The 19517-nt window shown below is 36.7% G+C and overlaps 1 protein-coding gene across 13 annotated transcripts in view; it reads right to left on the bottom strand.

Moving 5' to 3' along the window:
- LOC5565097 (contactin-associated protein-like 4) overlaps positions 1–19517 on the bottom strand; it is a 310029-nt gene that overhangs the window by 38617 nt on the left and 251895 nt on the right. For all 13 annotated transcript variants that reach the window (XM_021840467.1, XM_021840465.1, XM_021840475.1 and 10 more), the window contains 2 exons: positions 10377–11242; positions 10099–10316 (listed from right to left, as the gene is read on the bottom strand). In XM_021840467.1, the coding sequence (XP_021696159.1) occupies positions 10099–10316; positions 10377–11242 (1084 nt within the window). The remainder of the gene's footprint in view (positions 1–10098; positions 10317–10376; positions 11243–19517) is intronic.

Below are 19517 nucleotides of genomic sequence, written 5' to 3'. Positions count from 1 at the left end.
GTAAGTGAAGTAATCAATTTCTCTTTTCGCTGATAACTTGAGCAGATCAATATTATTGTGTGCCGCCATTAGGTGCCGTCCATTAATTACGTAAGGGGTTGTGGGAAGAGCGGGGGGGGGGGATGGGGGGATTTTTGTGATTTCTTACGAGCCATACAAATAATTTTTGATAATCATGCGAAAAATCTTACCATGGGGGGGATGGGGGGTCTAAAAACTGTGAAAATTGTCTTACATAAATAATATCAGTTGGGAACAAAACCCCAAAGAGCAGCCTATGTATAAAAGAAGGTGAAATTTATTTAAATTTCAAATCAACAGTTTTAATACTTCTATTTATGGTTGCATCATATTTAGAAAGAACATCCAATGTTTGACAAAACGAAAAATTGGCGCTTAATACATCAACATCTTTAATGCAAAAATATATTTCAGTAGCGCAACTTAAAAAAGAGAATTATTAGTTGAAAGAAAGGTAATTTCTGGAAAACTAATACAATACTATTGGCAATATCTTTCCTAATATGTTTTACATTTTTAAATAGCTTTTGATTGTTGAATAAAGTGTCATTTTTGTTTTAATTTACTTCAAAATAATCCTGATTGCGCCAGAGGGATTCTATAGAAACGTAAATATGAATGTCATTTTAAGAAATACTTGGTTTCAGGCTTATTATGCCAAACTACTATTATGCCAAACGACCATTACGCCAAACGACTTTACGCCAAATGAAAATTATGCCAAACGACTTTATGTCAAACGGCATTATGCCAAACCAACTTCACCAACATGTCTGCCAGGATTTCCTTCTGGGATTCCTCTTTATTTTCCACTGTATATTTTTCTTAAGATTCTACAACAGCCATTTATTTCAGAAATTGATCTTGAGAGTAGATCATATTGATCCATCCAGTCCTCAATAGAATCTCAAGAATTTGATGAAAACTCAATTTCATGTAAGAATTTCTATGAAGTCACTACCGAGATTTAATAAACAAACCTCTAAACACCTTTAAGAATTCATCTTCCCATACAAACAAAACTTTTTTTTTAATAGAAGGAATTGCATCACTTCAGTAAGTTTTGCTATGAATTTACTGGGATGTTCTTGAGTGGCAAATTCGCCAAGGGCAAAAACCCACTTAAATAAAGATAAACAGATAATTTCAAGCGTGTGCTAGAATAAGGGCGTAAGTCGTATGATCGATTTCTCTTCATCCATCCTCTCTTCTGTGACTGAAAGTGACAAGATGCAAGTTCGCCAGCATTTTTTCACTTCAGACCGCTTGGCAGCGATGCCATCTTGTGTCCCAAGGTGAAAAAATGCTGACAAATTTGCATCTTGTCACCTTTATTCGTAGAAGAGAGGATCGATGAAGAGAAATCGATCATGCGACTTACGCCCTTATTCTAGAACACGCTTGATTTTACTGGGAAGTTTGTGGAAATTCCTCGATGTATTAGTCTACGATTACATCTTCGGGAATTCTTCTACATAATTTTTAGGAATTTTTTTCATGCATTTCCTCTCGAACATGATCGGAAATTACTTTCATAATTACACTTCAAATATTCAGGAATTTTGAAGAATTTAACAAAAAACTTTTCTCTTGTTCTTTGTAGAATTCGACCAGTATTTTCTTCAGATATCTTTAGTAATCCCTCAAGATATTCTTTTTAAAACTAATCCTGATAACTCTCTGGATTCAATTGGATCAGTTACTCTGTTAAGTCCTCGATAATCCCTTCAAAATTCATGTCTTTAAAAATTTCCCTGGAAATAATTGATGAAATGCAATCTGCGTCTAAACTAAAAGTTTTTTTTTCGGAAAAACTTCTGAGAATAACGCTTTTTGAAATTCTTCCAGAAATTCAATTACCCTTCGAGAACTGCAGAATGAAGACCGAACCAGGAATTTCACTGGGAACATCTCCAAGCTTTAGGCAGAGATTCCTCAAGTAATTTCCAAGTTTTTTTTTTTAATTTATTTTCCTTGACTAGTTTTTAGATATTATCCTACCAAAACATCGAGGAATGCTGATTGGGCTTCTTCAAGGAAGTTATCAGAATTCTCCAGATAGTTGGAGTTAGTTGTAACTGACTGCTGATCACCGGGAGCTTTAGTCAGTTTAGGGAGATTCACAGAAGATGACCCTTCCCAGCGGCTAACGAGACTCTGTATTGAACCTTCATCTCTAAGGTCGGCACGTTTACCCTTGCTGTTTCGCGGATTGCAGGAAAACACTTGAGTTGCCTTTTTACACTCTCGTTTATTATAATTCTTCCTCTTCTTTTCTTCTCTATCTTTTTTTTCTTTAATTTATCCTTGCTACCTTTACCCACTTCACCCACCTTCTTAACACTTCATTGTTTCACTTATTTCGGCACCTCTGTCAATATCCTCGCTGTTCCTGCTCGATCCATGGCTTTCCGGTGACCTCTGCCGCCAAACCTGGACCACGTGATGAGCGTATTGGAGAGTAGCTGCAGATGCAGCATCCTGGTTTTCGGCTTGGTGTAGCGATGGCCGAAACTGGATTTGCCCAATTTTGAGGTGACCACGTATCTGTGGTACAAACACGGGGTTCTATAGAAGGGTGGGGTGTACATAGAGCAAAAACACACAACACAAACACTTTCCTGAATTTATCAAAAGGATCTTTTAACTATTTCTGTAAGAATTTCTTGGCGATTCTATTACAGATTATTCAATGAAATTTATGCAGAATTTCTCCTTGCAGTTATTCTAGGGATTTCTTAAAAAGTTCCTTTGAAATTAATAAAGTTTATATGGAGATTTTCATAACTTGTTTATCATTCCATAAAAAAACGTTTCTTTCAAAACATCTCACATGAATATCTCCAGGAATAAATAATAAACAGTCAGGAGCTTTGCATTGACTACATCACTTCAAATGAAGTTGATTTTTTTTATTGATACAGTACATTCAAGTCACGAAGTGACATCGCACGGTATATTTTGGACAAATGTCCCCAAAGAGACCCTCGTTGAACCTGTGTCGGGTGCTCTGGTATGGCCAAACCTGTTCGTACTGCGTTTTATCTTCATTTATTGACAATTTCTCTGGGATTCATGAAGATTGAGATGTCGCACGATATGTTTTGGGCATGAAATGGAAATGTCCCCAAAGGGGCGGTACCGGCAACGGTGTTCCGGAATGGACGACTAATTCAAATTACGTTTAAATGATGACATTCAATCATTATCCTACGTTTTACGTAAAAACTTCGGTATTGAAACTGCAATAAACAAATAATAAACACATATCTCAAACTTAGCTACCCCGTGACCCCATTACAACAAATGCAGCATTGTCAATTTATGAAAAATACCTGGCACCTTCTTCTTCTTCTTTCTGGCGTTACGTCCCAACTGGGACAAAGCCTGCTTCTTAGATTAATGTTCTTATGAGCACTTCCACAGTTATTAACTGAGAGCTTTCTTTGCCGATTGACCATTTTTTGCATGTGTATATCGTGTGGCAGGTACGAAGATACTCTATGCCCTGGGAATCGAGAAAATTTCCTTTACGAAAAGATCCTCGACCAGCGGGATTCGAACCCACGACCCTCAGCATGGTCATGCTGAATAGCAGCGCGTTTACCGCTACGGCTATCTGGGCCCCACAAACTGGCACCTATTTAAAGTCAATTGAGGGTGGTTTGAAAAAACTAATGGAAATTGGTGAAATGGCAGCTGTTTGAAAATACCTTTCGGGGGTTGGGGACGTAAAGGTTAATCAGGTAAATAGCTATAAAAACAAGTGATGTAGCAAGATATCAATTGAAGGAAAGTTATAGTTCTATGAAAAATGTGTGAAAATCATACAATGGCCATGGCGGAGGAATCTCTGTAACAAATGTTAAAAATTCATGAACTTATGCCTTGTGTTTGAAGTTTTGCGACAACTGGAGGATAAATAAAACAAATCTTGAATAGTGGAAGTCAAAGCCATTTTCTGGAGGAATTTCTGGCGTATTTTTCAGTGGAATAATTTAAAAAACTGTTTAGACATGCCTGCAGAAATTCGGAAGTAAATTGTGGAAGAAATGTTGATGAAACTACATGAACTTGTTATATTCCGAGCAGGCTTGGGAACTGTGACCACTATTTACCACAGTTCATCGATTCTGCCAGTCAACCAAAACACAAAGCAGCAGCAGCATCAATACCATCAGGCGTTGCGCTGCCAACGGTTCACACACTGCTTGAATGTTTTTGTCTCTCCACTATGATCGTTTTCGAGCAGCCATCTCGAGGTGAATGATTGGAAAAAAATGTTAAATAATTCAATCGCTAATATTTCGCTTGTGTTTTCAACTAATTGAAATCTATTAGCGCTAATAACAAGAGCACAATCATTCCGTTGCGATACATATAAAAAAGTTTAATTTCATGCTGCCTTTATCGAGCAAAAATGCAAAATTCCGAAAACCGGAAAAATCGTGTCACCACTGTGCTCGAGTCATTTCGCATTCGGGTTTGAAAAAAACGTTAGGAAGAAGAAGATTACAGTTTCGAAGAGCCGTGACATTTTTTTGTTTTGAACGGTCATGGTTTGCTTTGGATTTTGATGGTCGTGTAGAAAAATGTGAATGTCGAGGTGGTAAATGTTTGCTACAGTACATTTCCCATCCCTGATTCCGAGTCAATAACGCGTCAGGGAAAAACTGCTGGTCATAAGATTGAATCGAAATTGAATTTTATCCAAACTGACGAAAAATCTCTCGGATGAAAACTGTGGAAATTATCATAGAACAATAAGCTAAATCCACGATCTGCTCCAGAAATCTGTAGCAAAGCTGCTGCGAAATATTTAAAGGAATAGTCTTCCAACACAAAGTCACAAAGTTTAAAATTCGTGAAAAATGCTTTCAAAAATGTTGGAAAAAACTGGTAGAATATATTGAAACCTTCAACATACTTCTTGGATGAACCCTTAGAGAAATATCTAGAGGAATCCTCAGAGTATTATTAGAAGCAGTAATAAATCTTAAGGACATAGAAAAGAAAAAAACATTGTGGAATTGCTGGAGCATATTTTAGGAACTCCTGGAGGAATGCATAAATTTAGGGATTACTGGAGCTATTTTTTGAGAAATGTATTGAGAAAATCTAAGATAAATGCACAAATGAGTTCTTTCAGGCATCTTTAAGAAATGAAATGTGGAGCAGTTCATGAGCATTTGTAGTGCATTGTGATTTTGTTGGCCAATTCAATTAAAAATGCTGCTAGAATTTCGTAAACAATCATGTAGGAAACCAAAGAGGAATTCTGGCAAAAACCTATAGCCTAATATTTGACAAAACCGTTTGGAAATATCATGAAATTAATGAATTTTCGAAGTAACTTTTGAAGTAACTTTTGAAGATCTGTACAATAAAATTCATGGAGGATTCACAAAAGAATCTAAATAAAATTAAATTTGAAGAGTTTTCTATGAAAAATTACTAAACAAACACCATTCAGAAAAAAAAATTCTGAAAAAAAACTTGTAATAAAAAAACTGGATGAATTGGATGAAAACTCTCTTAAACCACATTTAGACGGAACTATTGGATAAATTTCAGGTAAAATTCCTTAACGAATATTCAATGTAATCCATAAAGCGAATACTTCTGAAAAAAAAAAAAAATGGAGGGATCTTAGTTCATAAATCTTAAAAAGCTTTTCGGTTAAAAAATCACATTTTTATTTTAAACTAAAATACAGTACTGACCCGATTTTGTCTTCCCCCGATTTTGTCAGCTTTTTGACCCGATTTTGTCAGCCTGTTTTAAATTTATCAAAAAATAGTTTTCGCCATGTTTTACCATATTTTCATTAAAATTGATGATGATGTTTAATGTCATGCACGCATGGGCGTAGCCAGAGAGGGCAATGGGAATGCCTCCTCCCCTTTGGACGATGCTAAAAACAATATTACGGGAATTAATCATGTGTTTGTATTCTTAAAAGATTGTCTCCAGCACTCATATTTATATAATTGTTACATGATGATAGATTGGAAAACTTATGGAGTATACCAAACAATCAGCCTTTTGAAAAACTTCTTGCCATAAATTATTCGAAGGGTTTATCAAATCTGTTGGGAAACTCAAAAAGGTTCTACAAAATTTATTGTCAGCAGAATATTATCATTAGAGTAATCGGATAAAACTCCTCGTATTTCCCACAGGAATTCCATTCGAGATATCATTCATAATCCTCCAGATATTTCTCCAACGTGTTTCTCCAATTATTCCTGAAATTATTCTATAAATCGTTCCTGGCTGTACCTCGAATTCCTCCAGAGATTCCTCAACAAAATTTAAAGGTGTTTTCTGGAGGTGATTCTTTAAATTCTTCCATAAAAACTAAATTGAGTTATGCCAGTATTAAACCAAATATTAAACGAGTTATGTACAGCGATCTCAAGTATCATAAAACTGTGTTTCGTTACTAAGCAATTCGCTAGTTAAATCATGCTTAAAATATAAAAAAAAACGGGATTCATACAGCCGAGTTTATGACAAAAAAAACATGTGTGTAGGTTCATTCATGAATTCCTCCGTATTAATTAAATTAATCTATAGATTCCTGTTGAAACTTTTTTTTTCCAAGCAATAATTTTATAAATTGTTCCAGAAACATACTGGGTACACCAAAAGGGTTTTGTGTCTAAATTAAAATTTATTTTTGCTTGAACTTGAACTCGACCACAAACTGCACTCAAAATTCTAATAGAATATTTTTATTTTTCAAGTGATTGCTTTAATAACTATCTTCTTTTAGTCCTTGTTGAATTCATTCCATTTTTATCTTCAGTATGTCTCGAGATAAACTTCAAAATTTGCTCACGAGATTTTCAGAAACTTGACTAGGAATTTCACCAAAATCATTTTAAATCATTAAATCATATCATATGAGATTTATTCACAACTTCATGTTATATAATTTATGAACCCAGCAACAAAAATCCATGAAAGCTAAAGAAAATTTCTTGGTTTTCATACAGTATGAAATATTTTTACATACATTCCATTTCCAAACATTGAGTTTTAAAACAATGTTAAGGAAAAATTATGTGAAAACTCCGTTTGAAACATTCTTCGAATTATACTAAAAAGACTTCCAATAAGAGCTTCGAGGCAATTATTTATGCTATTTCGAAGGAGTTTCTAAATCAAGAGGAATTTTAATGTGCACCTCTTTATGAGTTTCTGTGTTCTGTGAGAAATTCTTAGATAATTCATCGGTCATGTATAACTAGGAACTCAGGTTGATTCCATTTGTCTTACTAGACAAAGCAAAATTGCCGATAAAAGGGACCACAACAAATCGAATATTTGGAATTTTTCCAATAGGTAAATCTGCAAGACTTTAAATAGACCCGTCACTCAACACTGAAATAAGACGCGTTTAGGACTTTACTTAGCTTACTATGAAAAGATACGGTGGGTATCTTGTATAGTTTCATGTTTGATACAAAAAGAGTGCATTTTCGTAGTGTTTATTTTCGTAGCTCGGAAGTTAAAATGATTTTGTTTTTGGCTTAAACCTTGGCAACCGTATAAAAGGAAAGTGTTTCGTGACTTTTGAAACTTTTTCGTATTAAAAAAAAAAAATAATAAAAATTGTATTTTTATATAACCTACAAATGCCTGGGGTTCATTTAACGTGTAATACAAAAAAATCGTGCCTTTTTTATTTTTCTACAATCAGCCTATCACAGAAGAAGATCCTAATGGTACTAAAATAATTTAAACCTGTTTTTCCGTTAGTTACACGAAAAATTAAAAATGTTTTAGAAATTCTTTTTTTTTCAAAGTTTTGTAAAAACTTGAATTTTTATCACGTATTACGAAAATCAGTAACCAGAAGAGGCTTCAAGAAAAAATGAAAAAGGATAGGGATGTTCACAAATAAAAATTATAAAAATCAAAACCCAAAATTCATATGTTTGAGAATAAAAATAAACCATTACCCAAAACGAATTTGGAACAATTTAAGATAATGAAAAATGATATTTGAATCGAAAATAAAAATTAGGGTATTAGACGCATAAACAAAATCTTTATCAGTTGACAACCGCTCTCCGCGCGTGATACACGTCTTTTCGCAAGCTCGTACACACTTAGTTCAGTCAGTTTTTTTTTTCCTTTTTTCTGTTGTGAAACATTTGCATTCATGCAACTGAAAGGCCCGCATCGAACACTGACAAATTACGTATCAGTCAGTTTTTTTTTCTAATGTTTTCGCTATGAATTACGACACAAGAAAATCTGAAATTCATAAGACATGTATGATTTCGGCAATGTGTTCATCAAACACACTTGTAGAAGGCATGACCGCAAATGATAACAAAATCATAGACAATAATATCGTTCTATTCCATTCTGGTTTCATAGATATCTGTGTAATTGAGCTTTGATTATAATTTCAATATATGAATTATACTAATCCGCGTTGAAAAATAGGTTAACCAACTTGCGAAAATCAAATTTTCATCCATTTTGGCATGCCGCAATTCGATTAAAGCACTTTATTGGAAGCATAAAAATCGAGTTGCGATATACGACAAAGTGGATGAAGATTCGATTTTCTCGAGTTGGCTCTCCTATTTTTTACAAGAAGCAGTATATCATAGCCGCGAAAAAATATTGAGAAAAGTTGTGAAGAACGCTTCAATTGATGCAGGTTTCACGTTAGGGGCGGTCAATGAATTACGAAGGGATTGATTGATGAGGGGGGTTTCGGATGTTTTACGCGTCATACAAATTGTCTTCAATTTTCATACAACAATCTTGCTGCTCGGATCTAATTTCACAATCTGTTCAAAATAAAGTATTAGTAACAGCGAATTTGATGACAAATAGAAAATATTTACCCTTTAATGCATTTAAAACGCAATTAGCCTGCAGAAAATCAGCAAACACGTGTCAATGTCGGAAGCCATATTGAATTTCTTATAGTGAAATGCCTGTACCGAGAAAATTTGCCTCTCGTGGTTTTTCACAATGATGAGCAATGGGGTTCATAAGCGTTCTTATGACATTGACAATTGATAGTTATGAAAACATTATACTAGTCGTATAAATCTCAATATCGTCGTATGAAATACACAAGTGTCGTATGAACCAACAAAAAAATAATAAAAAACGCGTTCATTAGTGTGATCTTATGAAAATCATGCGAGATTTTTGCCTCAGTGAACAAGTGGAAGAATTTCTCCAAAGGTTCGTTAAACTCGACATGGCGGATGTGCGGAATATACAACTGCACACCCTCAAAAGTTGCGTTTTCATCGAGATGAATAATGCCGGTGTAGCCCCGCGACTGCAAAAAGAACATCATCTCCAACACTGCTTCATTCGCGAGGGTTTGAAGTATTACATCCCAATCTACGTAGATGGACCTACTACTACAGTAAGGATCCATGACCTTCCACCGTCGATGTCAAATACCATCATCTGGGATCATATGGAGCAGTACGGCAAAATTATCTCCATCCACAACGAGGTATGGAAAAATTACTTCAAGGGGGTGCCGAACGGTGTCAGAGTAGTACGAATGAGGATGGAGAAAAAAGTGCCGTCGTACATCGTAATCGACAACAAGCGCACATTTGTCTCGTACCCAAACGCAAAACCGACTCACGAAACGGAACAACAACAACCAGCAAACAATCGAAAGGCAACCGACGAGCAGCAGTGCGTGGTAGCAGATGGATCCCCAGCTGAAGCAAGCGAATCCGATGAACGCTACGAACGAAACAACAACAACGATGACGACGACAGTAGCGCAAACGAAACCGATGTCGAGTTAGAACCTGCAGCAAAAAGTAAAAGGCGGTTGTCAACTGAAACGTCCAGCAACACGAAGGAAGATAATCAACCAAAGCGAACATGCAATCAGGGTGACCAGGAATGCGAGAGTACAGTGGAGGAAGAGTTCATGAATTCAGATTGGAAAGTTTATAATACTAGGTCCAAGAAAAAAATAATGTAAATTTATCTCTCGACACGAATGCACCAAGCGGTGTACAATGTCGTAAATAAAACAAAACAAACAAACAAAATCTTTATACTCACTTGTTTCCACACACTCCAACGGACCAAGCGTGATGCGTCCCTGTGATTTATCGTTGAGCAGTTCCTTCTGTTGCAAAAAGTACATCTGCGTGATGCCCAGACTAGTGGGTTCCCTAAAGAATCCCTCGTCCGATTGCCACTTGTCAGACCGGGCGTCACAGTTACAGGTCACGCTGGGATCGATACAGCTCTGACCCACCGAACAGGGACACGTTCCTCTGAAAATGGATTCAGTTACGTTTAGGGTGAGATTTCCTTTGAATGTCAAACTGTCTTACCGTTTGACTTCTCCCAGCGAATCCACGGTGTTGTTGTTGTAGGACGACTTGAACCACGTGGCCGAGTGCAAATCCAGTGGCGCTAGGATGCAATCGTATTTGATGTACTGAGTGCAGTAAAGGGAATGCGAAATCAGCTCCTGCAGCATCTCGGCGTTGAACTCTCGGTACTGAATCTGGAAGCTGAAATCTATGTCGTTAAATGACCTCACGTCTACCTGAGAGGGTAAATTATGCTCCACAATCGTCTTGGTGGCATTGGTTAGACTTTGGAAGTCACACTTGACCCTTGCCGGCGGAAACACCCCATTGCCGTCGATGTCAATCGAGTAGACGTCCGACTTGGAAAAGCCCAGCAAGGCAAGCTCTTCGCATGTCTTGCGGTACTGTGTGAAATGGCAGTTCTTGCCAATATATCCGGTGTCTTTGCAATCGCAGGTCGTGCTGTCGTCTTTGACCGAGCACTTTCCACCGTGTTCGCACGTGTTGGGCTTCTTGCAGGGATCAATGTACTTGCAGTTGTCCAGCGAAACATCGCCCACCACCCGTTCGCTTTTGACGAGGAAGCGGGGCTCAATTTCCACGCCATTAATTTTCAAATCTCGCAAGCATCCGACGAGACCGGAAGCGGCCGCCTTCAGGCTGCTTCCGATGATGAGCTTATCGCCGACGTTGAACGATAGGCCGTACAGCTGGGTGACGGAATGTCGAAAGTCGACGACGAACGTAATTTTGCCTTGGGCGTACGTCAGGTGAATCGCATGCCACGAGGTGGGATTGTCAATTTTAATGTAGGTGTTGTGGGTGATGTTGCTGGTAACGTCCGGATTCAGGTCGAAACTGAGCCGGTCCGACGAGAGGCGAATCTGAAATGAGGGAGGAGGGAAAGTGTGTGTTTGATGATTACAGAAATTGCTGTGAGATAGTTGAGATTTTACGCTGCTCTAATGGAATGTCTTTGTTTAACCCTCTAATACCCAACCCCATGAGAAGTCTAGAAAATGGGACTCGAATCCACGATCCTCAGCTTGGTCTTGCTCATGTGTATTCAATGCCAATAAATGGTCCAGACAAGTATCACAAGTTTCCTTGTAGCAACTGGTGTGAAATTCCCGTTAATCCACAAATTCACACTCAATCGCGCATCCTATGCAATGTGGGTACAACTGTCCACAAAAAAGTGATGGATGACAAACAATCCTCTCCTCTCGAGTTTTCTGTCATCCGATCGGTTGTTCTTTTATATAAAATTGATTGTCGGTGGTTCGCTGTGCCTCAGTGCACCCCCCATTATCATTTGTTATGTGAGGAAGGCGTGTGCAAATATACAACCCCATAAAAGGCTCATAAAACGGTTTCCTTCGGTCCTGACATGTGCCTGGTTTCCGAATTCCTAGAAGGAGACACATTTTACTCTTGTTTGTCCCACTACACACGGTGCCAATTCGGCTTGTTCTATCCACTGGAGAGATGTTCTGAATTCTGAATTCTGATGACGTTGCGGCGACGATAGTGGACCTAAGGATGTTTCCGGCTCACAACGAAGCCAAAGTGATGTCCCAATGTGTTGTAATAAAATATTAAAAACACGATAAGAGCATTTCCTTCCGTTCTCGTTCGGAGGGGGACATTTTTTTGGGACGTGGCCAGTGCGGATGGTGGCAGCATGTAGAAGCAAAGCTGCCCAACTACGGATCGTTTTACGACAGTTTCTCCCAGTTACGGTATCACCTTAGTCCCATTTGAGGTAAAGATTGGGAGTTTTCTTCAGTGCAGTCTTTTTGCAATGCAAGAAGTTTGAGGAGAGATATGATTTATGAAAATTACAGATGGAATTCGAGACGTTTTTGCCCGGACTCGGAAACATTGTTGAAAGAATTCTTCCTCCTCTTTGACCGCAAAAGCTTCTAGGAACCAATTCTATCAAATTACGGTCAGCTTCAAAACCGTAACGGACACCAGTAGCTTTTTTCTCATCATGCTCCGGCAGAGATTGGGGTTTGATGTGGGGTCGGATTGAATGGTTGCCAGTTTTGGGTACAACTGGATACACGTGTGGGTGAAGGACAGTCACAATGGATGCCTCCGAGGCTAATAAATGGTTTGGGCTTGTGTCCTTGGAGAGTACACCCGAGTTACATCTATTTTCTAGATACCGAATGAAAGAGTCTTTGTCTTCCGAGTGGTTAGATAAAGTACGCATTTAATTGATGTCGTCCCTTAAGGGACTAATTGGTTTTGTGTAAAAGATCAGATTTTAATGGAGATGAAGAAAGTAACATATGACTACTTGATTTTGCAATTAGACATTTGAATGTAGATTTCAATAGAATGCTTCGTTTCACATACATAATTTGTAATACTCTTTCAGATATGATTTTTTCTTACTAAAAAGGGGAGCATGCTTTCCTAAAGAATGAGAAGGGTATATAATCATAAAGGTTTTATTTAAAAATTTCAAGCAGAACTTCCATTTTTAGAAATTTTTCTTACTGATGTCAGCGAGATTTTTTCGGAAATTTTCGTAAGATTTCTGCGAAGTACTCCAAAAAAAAAAAAATCCTCTTAGAAGTTCTTGAAGGCATATTTAATTTCTGGGAGGTTCTTTGATTCTTCCGAAGCTCCTCGTGGAAGATCTTTAAAAATTCTTAAACCAATTCTTTCACTGATTTCTCGAGGCAATACTCCCATCCCAAGCAAAAGTTCAGAACAAGTTCAAGTCAATTTTTTTCCCTACTTCATGGTAAACATCATTCTATTTAAGGAATTTATAGCCGTAAGCCGTATATAAGGTCAAATGCCTTATGTATGGCTCATAAAATACTAACGGCTTTTTAGCATTATATCAGCCGTATATCAACATTTTGGCGGGGACGGACCTGGTGTAGGGGTTAGAACATACGCCTCTCACGCTGAAGACCTGGGATCGAATCCCATCCCCGACATAGTCATTTATAACGTAAAAATTAAAGTGACGACTTCCTTCGGAAGGGAAGTAAAGCCGTTGGTCCCTAGATGAACCTGGGCTAGGTTAAAAATCTCGTTAATAAAGATAGAAAAAAAAAAAACATTTTGGCATAATATACGGCTTATTGGTTACCTGTGTTTAGATATACGTCAACAGATTTCTCTTGGCATCCTTCCTGAAATTCATCAACATACAATTCCAACAAGTATTTCCTGAAGTTGCTTGTTGCTTCAGTATTTCCAATAATTCCAATAATCATTCCTTTTTTCCTTTCCTAATTACATCAGCGATTTCTCTTGGTAATAATCCTAGCTTTTTACAAGAGAAACCTCTAGGAATTTCACTGAAGGAGTTCACTGATGTTTGCAAAACTTCACCCAACAATTTAACCAAAAAAAATCTCTAGGGTTCATAAACTTGTTTATCATGTAATTATTCCAAACATTTCTCCTGAAATGTCATCAAGGATTATTCCCGAAATTTATAAAGCGATTCTTCTAGCGCAATGTTTTCAAACTTTGGTGACTATGGAAGAACAAACTCAATAACAATTATTAAAAAGCGGTTGAGCAACGTGACTCCATAAGTTCCTCCAAGTATTCGTCTGAAAATTGCTCAAGAATTCCTTCGGAAATTCATCCTTAAATAACTTGATGATTCTTTTCAGAGATTTCTGCATTGTCCAGTGATTGTTCCTATAATTATTCAAGAGATTCATCCAGATCATCCTGCAAAATGTATTCAAGCAGTTTTTATAGCGATTCCTTCGCACAATTACTCCAGCAAATTCTTTGGGTAAATTTTGCATTTTCTCAAGAAAATCCTCCATGAGTTCGTATAGATATCCTTTGATGGATTCCCTTGAGCGTTCTAAAAGATTTACAGGAGTTGCTGAAAAACGTCCACCAGATGTTTATCCAAATATTTCTCTAAGAACTTGACAAAGAAATCTCAAATTTTCAAATACCGCAATTTCGGGTGAAATTGATCATTTCTCACTGTTTTCCATGTCTGTTTTTTATAATGTTGTCAATGATAAACAACTGAATGCAGGAAAACAAGTTCGACGGTGAGCCTCATTGGCACCTGTACCGAAATTTCCATACAGATGTGATTTAAGTGCTGAAAATCATCTTCACAATAAAAAAATCAGGGGATCCCATTTCGGGGTGAAATTGTTCACTTGACAAAACGATTATTGTTAGTTTCTAAAACAACTCTACATACTACTAAATTTGGGTTCTCTGAACCCGAATATGCTCGCTAAATTCTTAGCAACGCAATATTTATGAAGATAATAAACAATTAAATTTCAAGAATACCGCAGAAAACGCCTAAATGTAGACAATTTCCAAAGAAATTTCTTGATAATCATACAAAAATTCAATAATAATTTGATGATAAACTCTGTTTTGGGGATATGTTTCAAGAATCATCACAAACTTTCAGTTTGACATCATGTCCAAAACCTTGTTTAAAACTAGAAGTTCTTGGATGTCTGTCAATATCACATCGAACACGGTTGTGAAATAATATGTTATTCTCATAGAAATAAACATTATTTAGCACAAAAAACTTTACAAAACACAACTCGATAATCGTTAGGATAAACAGCTTTCATTTACCATAAGTTACATAGATATTTGTGCTCTATTAGTAATATATTAAATCGTGAGACACGAGAATCAATTTCACCCGAATTTACGGTACTATGTCCACGAGTATCTCAAAAATTATCTATAGATTCTTTCGAATATATTCTCAAAAATCTTACAGAACTATTCTCAAAAATTCACACAGGATTTTTACTGAAAAAAAAAAATATGGTTTACCAGCTTTTCTGAAATCATTTGCTTCTGAATTCTCCCAGATTTTGCTTCAAAAATTTTACAAGGTCGAAGTCAGGAAGGTTCTCACCGATTACTATAGTGTTGGAAATCGCTTCTCAAATTCGTCCAGGCATTTTTCCAGAACATCACTCTTTAACTCTCACACCCGACATCTTTTCCATAAAACATAACTTTGAAAAATTATAGCTTTGCCAGTTATGGACCGATTTTGTATATTTTGAAAGAAATGGGATTGGCCACTTGGTTCCGAAGTTACTCCGGATTCAAATGGGATAAATGGGTTCTGGAAGTGATGATTCACGTAAAATATTAATTGTGTAATTTCTATGACAAAAAAACTGTCTACAGATTGAATGACATTGTTTCTCATTGATTGTGGCCATTTTGGATACCCGGTCATCTGGCATCGGTTCCTGAATGTACCGTCGATGGGGGTGACAATGGGTCTGGGGGGTGAGATTGGGTCAAAACGGAAAAATATGATTTATGAAATATTTCAGCTAATAACGGTGATATTACTAAAATTAATAATTCATATGTTAGGGAACATATTATTACACGTAATTCATCACAGTATACATTTTTAGATATAGTAGTTTGTGTTTACTAAATCAATAAACTTGTATGTTGAAATTAGAAAAAAATTGCAACATTAAATTTATCCTGTGCAAAGTATCACGCATGTAGTTTAACCTCTACCGTTATTTTAGTAGAAGGTTTAAAGTCTTTTCATTACACTTCACTCGTATTTTCCGGAATCTATTTGATTTTTCAACGAAAAATTTATTTTTTTCGGTACGGTGTCTAAAACATCAAAAATGGGGGTGAGATTGGGTCAAGCAAGAACGACAGTAAATGAAATTGCAAGTCCACTTTTTTGACATTTTATGGTGGCGGTAGTTTTCTTTTTTATAAAGATGTGTTTATTCTTTCTGAATACAGCATCTCTGAAACATCAAACTAGTCTACTTGATGATTCCGTACATTGAATAACAATGCAACGCATTTTGACAACTTCTTAATCCAGCAACTGTGTTTCGTGCGCAGCAACATCGTAAAATTTTATCAAATGGATTGTTTTTTTTTTAAATTTAATTATTTATCAGTGTTTTCATATTGAAGAAACATCTCCTGGAAGTACAAATGAGTTGGAACACTGAAATATCGTGATTATGACGTCAAAATCTGCCTGAAATGTATTGATCGTGGAATGTCGCTACGAAATTTAACTATTTGCGAAGAATTAAAATAATCACTGTTTCAGTACACCTTTGGGGAAACTGAATAGGCCTCATGGCAATGGGGATGAGACTTTGAAGACATTTCGAGGGGAAAAAAATAGAAAATTTATGTAAACTTGACGATGAATGTTGTGTTTACATATTTTTTCTCATAGCTCTTCAATTTTTTGGTATAATCGTTCTTTTAAGTGGGTTTATCATACTTGTGATACATCTAAGATATCTTTTCATCTTGTTTGCATCGTATTTCATCAATATTCTTCAGCTGTGAATGGTTTTGCAACCATATTATCAAAAACAAGTTATTTCAATTACAGTGACCCAATGTCACCCCCTCTATGGGGTGAGATTGGGTCATTTTTCATTCACTTGTGGTGCCGCTGTGAATAAATATTTTTTTTTTAATGTTTTGAACAGTTGTTAATGTACCATTAAAGTACATACACACCAAATTTGAAGTTTATTGGAGTTAAATTGCGATAGTTATTCAATAAATAATTCTTACACATCCCTTTTTGACCCATTGTCACCCCCAACGACGGTACCCAAAGGGGACATTTTCTAAAACTGAGAGAATGCGACGGCTCAAAATTCATGATTTTTATCCTGAGCATCTTAGCTATAATGCTATGGACCAATATAAGGTTCTGGTTACATTCGGACATCCCTGAATCGGTTCCGATATGGCCTTATAAGGACACTTTCATAATCCTATTCACTTATATCGTGCGGTCGCTCAAAATTCATTTTTTTTTATCCTGAACATCATAGCTATAATGCCATGGAACAATGAAAGGTTCTGGCCACATCCGGATATCCTGGAATCGATAAGGCCTCAGAGGGACACCTTCATAATCCTATTCGCCGATATCGTGCGATGGCTCGAAGTTCACGATATTTTATCCTAAATATCATAGCTATAATGCCAATATAATATAATACCAATATAATGCTCTGGTCTCATCCGGATATCCCAGGATAGGTTCTGCTAGGGCCTCAGAGGGACACAAAAAAATTTTCATTCAACGTTTCGTTTCAGCTTAGCTTAGCTTAGTCTGACAACACATATCAATGGTTGCTATTCCGTGATTGACCGAAGTCAGTGAAAATGCACAAAGAATCAACTAGAAGATCGGCTGGGATTGGCCATAATCTTCTTAAGTGTGCATAATTCAGTGCCTCTATTTATACATGGCCAATAACGGCGCTGGCCACGTCCTTGTAGTCAGGTGGGATTGGGGGAAGGAATGTTAGTGTGTAACCTTTGCTATTTGGAGACCGTGTTTGCCTCTGCATCTCCACAAAGGTTACTGGGTGGGATGTTTGTTAATGGGGAGGATCGTTGGGTCATAGGATTCACTTTGATATGCGATTAGACCATGATAAATAATTATTGGTGAGATATAAACATGCTTATATGTAAATATAATATTTTCATTTGATATGAACAATGTCTATGTAGAGAAAAATTATGCCGACACTTGAAGTGACAAACCTTTCAAAGTTTGTTGAATAAAGTGAACCTTTCGCAAGTCTACACTCGTAGTGTCGAACCATTCAAAGTTTGTTTTTTAATTACAAAAATAAGAGACAATTTACACCGTCTTCAACCAAAGGCTGCACAGACTGCATGATCACTAACATTAGGCAACGGACAACACGAAACACCCAGTAGCCCAGAGATGAATTTTCCGTTTGACGAAAAATATTCACCGACTGGAGCGGGAATCGAACCCACACCTCGTTACACAATACGCCTAAACGACTGACGCCGCTAACCACATGACCACGAAGCCCACGAATAAAATAAAGGTGTTTTGAAAAAAAAAAAAAATAGACATAAATAATTTATGAATCAGAGTTTATGTCGACACTCACAGTGACGAACCATTCATAGTTTGTTGAAAAATCATATTTACGTCTCACCGTTGTAACGATTAAAGGTGCAGTCGTACAAGTTTTATATATTAGAAATAGTAGCATGAAACGAGCTTACTAATTCTCGAAAACTTGTTCAAATAGTCTCAAGTCAAAAAAGTGAATAAACTTACTTTATTGATCCTACGTGTTTCGTAGGCGAAATTCCACATGTTCCGCTTTTCCCCAACTAGATTTTTCACTTTTAAAACGTTCAATTTCCGGATTTACAAAACGACGAAAGTAAGATTTTCAACTTTCGCAACCTTACCACTACTTTCGCCGCCCCGCTGTATAGAGAGACAAAGTGACTTAACCACGAATCAAAACAAAACACTACTTGAGCCGATTTTACACTGGTAGAAAAACGTCGAAAGTAACTGTATGAAACGGCTTATCATTTTGTTATAATTATTTTTGTTGAAAATAATAGAAACTACCTAGTTTTTGAATGCGATCTGATTGTATGCAATATTTGAGCGATATACACGGCGAAAAAATGTTAAAAAGTTGATTCATTTTAAAACAGTTTTAGAAGACAGGTTGTGATTCTTCTCAATTAGTTTTCTAAAACCGTATGAAAGTTACTTACGTCGATTTGAAAAAGTAATCGAGAATTGATCCGTCATCCTTGAGCAGCAACAATCCACTTTCAGCTTCACTCGGTTGCTCGGCTATATAAAAGCACTCAGAGAAAAAAGGCGCGCGACCCGAGAGGGAAAACAACTGACGACTGCTCGGGCTTTCTTGACGCACTGCCCAGGAGCAAGCGTCAACGTCGAAAGATAAAAAAGAACTCTTTTCGTTCAACGTTTTGTTTCATGGATAAAAAAATATTTTTTTAGAAATGTTTTCAACTGCTTTGAATTAAATTTACCTATTTTGAACATAGCCTTTGTATTTAGTTCCAAAAATACCTACAGAAACCATGAGATCAACAGGATTTGTCACTAACCCAGGATCCAGTGTTATATACATTTATTTAGTTTACACTTGAATTAGATTACTGAGTCGGTAAAGATTTAATTAGTTTTTGGACTACCGAAAAAGTCAGTAATATGAAAATTGAGTGGCCATTATCAACATGATTTATTTTTTATCAATACATTATCAGCCATTCCATGAAAAACCAATCTAGTGGGTCACCGAATTCCGTGAAAATTTG

This window comes from Aedes aegypti, chromosome 2 (genome assembly GCF_002204515.2).
Source record: "Aedes aegypti strain LVP_AGWG chromosome 2, AaegL5.0 Primary Assembly, whole genome shotgun sequence".
NCBI lineage: Eukaryota > Metazoa > Arthropoda > Insecta > Diptera > Culicidae > Aedes > Aedes aegypti.
The sequence above is the reverse complement of the archived record's forward strand: the minus strand, read 5'-3'. Positions and strand labels throughout refer to the sequence as shown.